General features: G+C 47.0%; 1 protein-coding gene across 2 annotated transcripts in view; it reads right to left on the minus strand.

Annotated features, from left to right (window-relative positions):
• Positions 1-1,835: 1,835 nt before the first annotated feature.
• Positions 1,836-7,923, minus strand: part of Pctp (phosphatidylcholine transfer protein) — an 18,632-nt gene continuing 12,544 nt past the window's right edge. Inside the window, exons 3-6 of one of the 2 annotated variants that reach the window (XM_005350521.3) lie at positions 6,977-7,056; positions 5,471-5,642; positions 4,316-4,383; positions 1,836-3,005 (exon numbers count right to left, since the gene is read on the minus strand). In XM_005350521.3, coding sequence (XP_005350578.1) covers positions 2,940-3,005; positions 4,316-4,383; positions 5,471-5,642; positions 6,977-7,056 — 386 coding nt within the window. In that variant the 3' untranslated portion in view covers positions 1,836-2,939. The remainder of the gene's footprint in view (positions 3,006-4,315; positions 4,384-5,470; positions 5,643-6,976; positions 7,057-7,923) is intronic. The other variant, XM_026780099.1, reaches the window with a different exon arrangement.

The raw sequence follows: 7,923 nt of genomic DNA on the forward strand, positions 1-7,923 counted from the left end.
TATCCAAACAATTACTGGGCTAGGCAGGCATGTGAAAAACAAGCCCAGCAATGTAGAGGAATGGGGACATGTTTACCACTCTAAAACCCTGACTGTCACACTCAGCCTCCACGGAAAGACAGACGGTGAACTAACTACTAACCACTCCCATGAAGACCAATCGCACTTCCTTTTTTCACTACAGTGGAAGAGGTTCAGAGTTTCCCCACACGTCATGTTGTAATTTATGTCCTTATAGGATTGCCCTCTACTCCAACTAAGCCAAAAGCCATTTGTAACTACATGAATTGATTCAAATTCAAAGATTATTTCTTATCTTGTGAGTGCAGGTGCCCGTGGAAGTTGGAGGCACTGGCTCTCCTGGAGTTTGTGAGCCACTGAATGTGGGTGCTAGCTACCAACCTCGGGTACTCTGCAAGAGTAGTATTTGTCCTTAACCACTGAGCCATTGTTCCCACCCCAAATTCACCATTTATGGAAGCGCCTTTCCTAAAATTTGGTGTTATGACAGGAAGTGCAGAGATGCATGGCTGTAATCCCAGGGCCTGGGAAACTGAGGCAGGAGGATTTTGAGTTTGATGTGCGGTCTGCACAGAGACTCTGTCCAAAAAAAAAAAAAAGACAAACAATACAATCATTTGGTATTCTTAGCATCCAAAAATAAAATGGTTTCATAAAGCTGGAGAGACAGCTCAGCAGTTAAAGCCTTGCTGTTCTTCCAGAGGATCTGGATTTGATGGCCAGCACCCACATGACAACTCACAACCATCTGTAACTCCAGTTCCAAGACATCAATGCCCTCTTCTGGCTTCTATGATCACTGGATACTTAAGTGATGCACAGACAAGCATGCAAAGAAAACAGTAATATACATTTTAAAAACTCTTCAAGAAAAGAAATGCTGCCAGGGGATGGTGGTGCACACCTTTAATCCAGCACTCAGGAGGCAGAGGCAGGCAGATCTCTATAAGTTAGAAATGGCTTAAGTGACACCATTTCATGTCAATCCTCTGTTCAAAAGCTGTGACCTAATAGTCATGCTTACATTTTAAAGGCTCGTTGTCAGGGATCAACTTAGACTGACAATACAAGACAATTAGATGCCCCATTCCTAAAATTAAATACCAGTCACTTATTAATAATGACACTGTAATGGCCATTTTATAAAGCATTCACTTACTTGAATAATCTTATATCCAGGATCAATAGGCATATGCCATAGAGTTTAAATTACAGGAAAATGCTATTCATTGAGAAAGAGTCTGCCTTTACCAACCTTCTTTCCTTCCTTCCTTCCTTCCTTCCTTCCTTCCTTCCTTCCTTCCTTCCTTCCTTCCTTCTTCTTTCCTTCATGTTTGTAGTGAACCTATATATTGCTTTTGCTAGCGACCCTACCATCAGATTTAGATAAACTGAAGAATAGAGTTGCATTTTAAACTTAACTGAAGCACCTGAACTGGTTCCTCCCAGAAGTCAAATATATGTGGCCTTGAATGTAAGTGAGCTATAAATTCTCTCTTCCTAAAGATTTTAATTTAATGGGTGTTTTGCCAGCCCATGTGCATGGCGTGCCTGCAGTGCCTGTGGACGCCAGAAGAGGGAGTCAGAGCCCCTGGAACGGAAGTTGCAGATGTTGCACTGCCTTGTGTGTGGTGGGAACCTAAACCTGATCCAGGGTCCTCTGAAAGGGGAGCAGGTATTGTAAATAGCTGAGTCAATCTCTCCAGCCTCAAATTTTCATTCTTTCTCTTTTGTCAGTGCAAACAAAAGAGTCCTAACTAATTCATTCTTCCCAAAAGAAAGAGGTAAGAAGGAAACAGCACACATGAGAAGCATAAGTCACTGTGGGTTTATTCTTAGGACACGCCTTCCTTCCCAGTGAGAATGCACTGTGAGGACCGCCACCTTAACAACTCCCTCTCTTCTGGCTTTGCATCCTGAGTTTCCGTATCTGTTCATTGAGGTTTGCACGGAGCGGAGCGATGGGACCTTTTCCCTGAGATCACCAAGACTGTGTCTTGGCCACAGAATATATTTTTCTACAAGAATTCTGGATAAAACTAGGGCTCTGAGAGTCCTTGTTTTGAAGAGGTAGAATTCCAAAGTAAAAGGCAAAGGGCACACAAAATCACTACTTAAGTTTTGCCTGGTTGTAAACTAGTCTTGTCCCTTCAACATCTCTAAACGTTCCAGAGAGGAAGATCACCTACCACTTAGGAGGACACAATCCTAGTGCTGTGCTCAGGCTAGCTTTGAGCTTGAAGCCTGGAGCTCACAGGAAATGCACAGCTAGAGAGGTATAGGCAGCATTTTCCTAGTGGCTTATGGGAAAGGAAAAATCCAGAAGTGGGCAGTTAGGGAAATGAGGTCATGTCAGCATGTGCTCAGTCAGGCCTAGGACGCTCATGATGGCCTGATATCACAGCAGCCACCAACCCTGCACAAATAGAAACACCTGTTTGTTATCTCAAATCTAGGCCTATCCAAGTCAACAAAGCATAAAGAGAATGGACATCACTGTGTCTCCAATGTTGGGACATGGAAGGTCAAACATAGACCAAAGGTCACCTCCAGCAGCCACTCTTGGGTTTCAAGACAGAGTATTGAAGAGAGCCTGCTTGCCAGGAAGGGTCACTCTTACGTTTTGCCATCCTTCCTCCTCTCATTCATTCCCCTGAGATGGTACAACAAAATGCTCCTCGTCCCTGCTGAGGATTTCCCTAACTAAAGATACCCACGCAGAGGCCTCCCGCTAAACAGCAGAAGAAGGTAGTCGGCCCTGCAAAGGACTAGTATGGAAGAAGGCGGCAAATGAGCCAGGCAGCAGGCAAGCATGCCTGGGGATACATGTAGACCTCTGAAGACGGAAAGAGCGGAGGGAAGGCCGAGCATCCGTTGAAGCACATCCAGAGATGAATGCTGGGGTCCCATTCTCCTTCTTAGGTTTTCTTGGGGTAATTCTGACAAGCTTTCACCATGTCTTTCAAAAAGTTTGGAACTCCATTCTGCAAAGAAAAAAAAAATATGTTTCTATGTATTCTCTGGAATGCAGCAACAGATAACAGTGATAGCTTTAGGGGTAATAAAAGAAAATGAGGCCCCTAATCCAATTTCTACATGATACATTCAGAAAATGACACAAGGCAAGACCCAGACAGACTGGTGCTTCAAAGACAGGGCCTTTAGTTTGACTTTTGCTCACCAAAGCCACAGAGCCCCTCTTGAAATATTTATTAAAAAGAAAGGAAAGAGTGCCGGTGAGATGGCTCAGGGCCTAAAAGCACATACTTTTCCTGCAAGGGATGTGAGTTCTGTTCCCAGTATCCATGTCATTGGCTCACAGTCACCCATCACTCCATCCTCAGGGGCTCCAACACCTCTTCTGGACTCTGCAGGCCCCTGCAGGTACCTACGCAGGCACATCCCTCCTCCCCCACACACACATAAATAAAAAAGAAAAGAAAAACAAAACCAAACTGAAACAAAACAAAAGACGGGATCTGGGATGAGGTTGCTGGATTCTTCCTTAACGAAGGGCTTGCCTTACTGAATTAGCAAGCGGTGCTTGGGGTTAGAGGGTGGGATTCCCAGCTGTTTAGTGTCAACACGTGTGCAAGACTTTCCATAACTGTCTCACTGCCTACTCCATGCAGTAGGCAATATTCATCCTCTTTTTTTTTTTTTAAGATTTAAAAAAAAAAAAAGGGAAGAAAGACAAGGCTTCCCTAGCAAAGCCCGGATTCAGAATCACATCTGGTGCCGAGAGGCGGTCTTTCTTTCCCTTGAGTGCCCTCCAGGACCTGTGCAGAGCCTGCTGAACAGTAACTGTGGTGCAGGAACAGGAGTGGCAGTCTCCAGTGACCTGGGCCACTAGCACACTTCTCTGGCCTTTGAAAATAAAAAGAGCAAGGACAACAGAACTAGGGGCTTCCTTTGCACTCTCTCTAAGCAAAGTCTGTCTGTCTTACCCTCCTTAAGCGGTACCAAAAGCACCGTTGTCCCTACGAGGAGCAGACTTTTGTCTGGACGTTCCAGAGAGTGATCTTGGAGGGTCTGGGGCCACCAGCAGGGAAGGGCTGGCATTCCAGTCTAACAGATTCTTTGTCCTTTGTCACGGCCTCCACCTTAGGTGCTGCCTACTGCAACTCTATCCAAGTCACTCATCCAAGCTCTTCATAAAAGAGTCTCATTACCCTGGGACAATGTGTCTCTTCAACGCGACAACCCACAGGCTAAGTCAACATTTGTCAAATGTATGTACCCTGCTCCTCACCCCCTTCCCCCCCCCATCCCAGCCTGCCTCCTGGGATCTCACCTTGGCTGCCCAGTTAATGAGCCAGGACGGAATTTGGCCACCCGGGTTATCAAAGTAGTACATGAAAACTAAAAGTGGAAAAGAACAGACAATTCAGAAGGGCTGGGAGTGAGGACTGGGAAAAATGCAGTAGCGAAGCCCTGTTGACCTTCTCTCTTCAGATTCGGGCCCAAAGAGCACAGCGGAAGGGAGCACGTGATCCCAGTGAACTGCTCCGACCCGCCTTGTGCCTACTGACCCAGAAGCGTTGTTGAAAATACAGCCAGGGGGACAACTGGCTGCAACTGCTTAGATGCCCAACAAACGCTGGACACTTGGATGTCATCTCTTATTTCATTATCCAAACAGCCCCCAAGGAGCTGACAATTAACCCAGCTCCTGCGTGAGGAAACACAGACTCAGGACAGACCTAACAAGCACCAGAGTTACAGCTCAGATTTTTGCCTGACACAGGCCACACTCATGGCAGTACAGTGGAAGGTGGATAGATGCCCTTGCTTTCCTTTTGGGAGACTGGAACTCAATGTTCTGGAGTCTCTGGCCTTATGCTGAGCACAGCCATAGCTTCCAATGAACACCGGCCGATCCACTGGCCCTTTCCAGGCCCAGGCCCTACAGCTACAGGACAAACCTGAAGTAACTCTTTTGAAACCCTAGGATCTCCTCTCAGTGTTCTGATTTCACCTGGTCGATAAAGAAGGCATGAGTGGCATGTAGGACTGGAGAGCTGGCTCACCACTTGACAGCTCTTCTTCCTCTCACAGAGGATCCTGGGTCAATTTCCAGCACCCACATGATGGCTTACAATCATGTGTCAGTCCCGGGGGATCTGATGCCTTCTTCTGACCTCCACGGATGCTAGGCATGAAACACGTTCAGGCAAAACACTCATACGTGTGAAATAATAAGACAAATAAATCTAAATAAATAAACAAATAAAAAAAATGCATGCACTGGGTCAGATTGAAACACCTGTGTCAAGCCCTAGCCAATTGGGCTGTGAATTAAGACTCTCCCCAGGTGCTGACCTCCAGTCTACTTTGTTCCCAGGCCATGGTTACCCCCAATAAACAAACTTTTGTACCTAACCTGCCTCCTACCTGCCCATCCTTCAGGTGGTCCTGGCTAGCTGCTCACCCGCACCCCAGACTTTACCTCTGCTCCCCTTCTTGCCATCGCTCTCAATCGCCAGGCTCTGCTTGTACTGCTTCACTCGGATCACCCCAGACTTCTCCGGAAACTGAGGCGCCGAGATGCTCTGGGCCAGGACCACGTAGATCTTCCTCTCGTCCACATCCAGGTCTCGCCGCTGGCGGGTGTAGACGTACTGCATAGCCAGTCAAGGCACAGCACCAGTATGGGGAAAGCAGCCCACGGTGGCAGTGATGGAAAGCCACTCTGTGCCTTGCGCCTAGCATCTGCTTCCTTCTACTGAGATCTTGCTCACTGCCTCCTTCCTCTGCAAAGCTGAACTTTACATCCATCCATAGTTCTCACTTCGAGAGCCTGTGGGTGATCCCTTGAGCTCTCCGTTATGCAAAGATCACACTCCTCCTTTCTCTAAGAAGGCACAAAGAGAGCATTGTTCACGCAACTGTAATCATGGGGAAGCTAACCAAATGCTCTCAGACTCCGTTTCTCCATCTAGGAAAGGGAAGCGCTATTGGTCCTCAGGCAGGAACGTTGGGAGCATTAGAGAAATCCAAGCACAGAAATAGCACTGGATAGAAACCGTATCAATCCTGGCTTTGTCCTCATCCACTGCTGTAATCACAGACCTCTAGGCATTGAAGGTGCCTGTGTCACAGCTAAAACCATGGGAAGTCAAGTGGTTACCTCAAGTTTTAGTAGGCAGATGCTGTATTTGGGTAACACTGGTTCACCGAGAACAGCCAAGTTTCTTCACCTCTAAGAGCATGCACAGAACACTCCCAAGGTCGACAGCACCATTCTATAACACAATGGCATCTTTAAACACTGGTGCGTGTGCATCCTGTCTTTGTTTTTAAGGTAGCGTACGGAATGGCGTCTTCATCCACACATATCATCCTTTTCCACCTCCACTGCCCTCAGATAGAGTGTTGTCAGGAACTTGTAATACTCGTCACAGAAACCAGTAATCAATATGCTAAGAAAAACTCCTACTGTTTAGTCGACTGCTTTACTTAATTACAAAGAAATGGAGAGGAAAGGCACCCAGTGTCAAAAAACAGCAGTCAAGAGGACCATGATGGAGAGAGAAAGCTAGAAACAGAGAGAGTGAGGGGGTGAGGCCTCTCTCAACCAATCTGCCATCCCACTTTTGTGGGCCCCGCCTCCTCCTCTGAAAGATCAAAGGGTCTAGACCAACACTCTCCATAAACTGTTCCTCCTGGATCCAGTTCCAGGGCTCATCAACTTCCATCTTTGGACACTTTCTTTAGAAAGGGTTAGGTACCTTCCAGTGACCCTATGTGTGGTTACCATTCTATGGAAATTACACTCTAGCGTCTCTAAAAGTCACACAAGCAGCTGCAACGTTAGCAGATGCTTCTACAAGAATCCAAGACAGCGTTGTCCACAGCAGCCTTGACATTAGTGGACCCCCAGTGTGAGGTTGGTGCCTGGGAACCACAGGACCCTGAGACAGCCGAAGAACAAAGTGCTGAGCAGAAAGGATACATCTCTGTTGGACAATGGGAAAGGGTACTTCACCTCCCAGTAGGCCACCGTCTGTCCATCACACTCCTTTTCGTAGAGCTCTGAAGGAGGGCACAGGAAGTCAGTGCATCTGGGAAATTCTGTGGCTCACTGTGTGCTAAGACTCTAACTCGCCAGACGTAGAACTGGTTTTAGTTTTGTTCTAGAAACAAAAGTATATTTACTATCTCTGAAAGCTTGCTGCTCAGGCATGCTCTAGAGGACTGACGAACATGGAAAACCTAAATAAGCCCGACGCTTGTCCGTTGTACCAACAGCAGGCTGGGACAGAATGCAAAGAACTGGGTATCAAGGAATAATCAGTGGCTTTAAGGCAGGTAAACCACCAGATGTCAGTAGAGCACCAGGAGTTTTGCTTTTGAACCCCCCAACAAACACACACACACAATCAAGGTTTGCTTTGCTTCCCTACAGTTAGCCAGAGACCAAGGAAGTCACGGGGTCTTGTGTGTTTAGGTTCACGACATTTGGGAAAGAAAGGGCTGATAGACGGCTGTGTCCTTAAACAGCCAGAAAGTGGCTGAACCCTGGGTTTCTTGTTTCTTTTCTTTCTCTACAACAGCCACTAAATTCCTTAATGCCTGTGCTCTTGTGTCAGGATGTGCAGACTGCAGCTCTTGGAGGAGATAGCAAAGGGACTGGAGAGCACACACACGCAGAGGGTTGTGTGGTGGGCCCTCATCTAACCATCCAGAGAAGGATCAAGGCATCCTTGCAGGAGATGCATGGCGGTGGAGGGGACAATTAGCATTTAAAAGACTATTGGTTGAGGAGCTTTGTGGCCCCTCAGCATCACAGGACACTGAGGACAGTCAAGAAGGGAAAAGATGAGTAGTCTGTTGCCTCTACCTGTTCAGTATTCTCTCTCTCTCTCTCTCTCTCTCTCTCTCTCTCTCTCTCTCTCTCTC

The sequence above is a fragment of the Microtus ochrogaster genome, chromosome 7 (assembly GCF_000317375.1).
Source record: "Microtus ochrogaster isolate Prairie Vole_2 chromosome 7, MicOch1.0, whole genome shotgun sequence".
In the NCBI taxonomy this organism is placed as follows: domain Eukaryota; kingdom Metazoa; phylum Chordata; class Mammalia; order Rodentia; family Cricetidae; genus Microtus; species Microtus ochrogaster.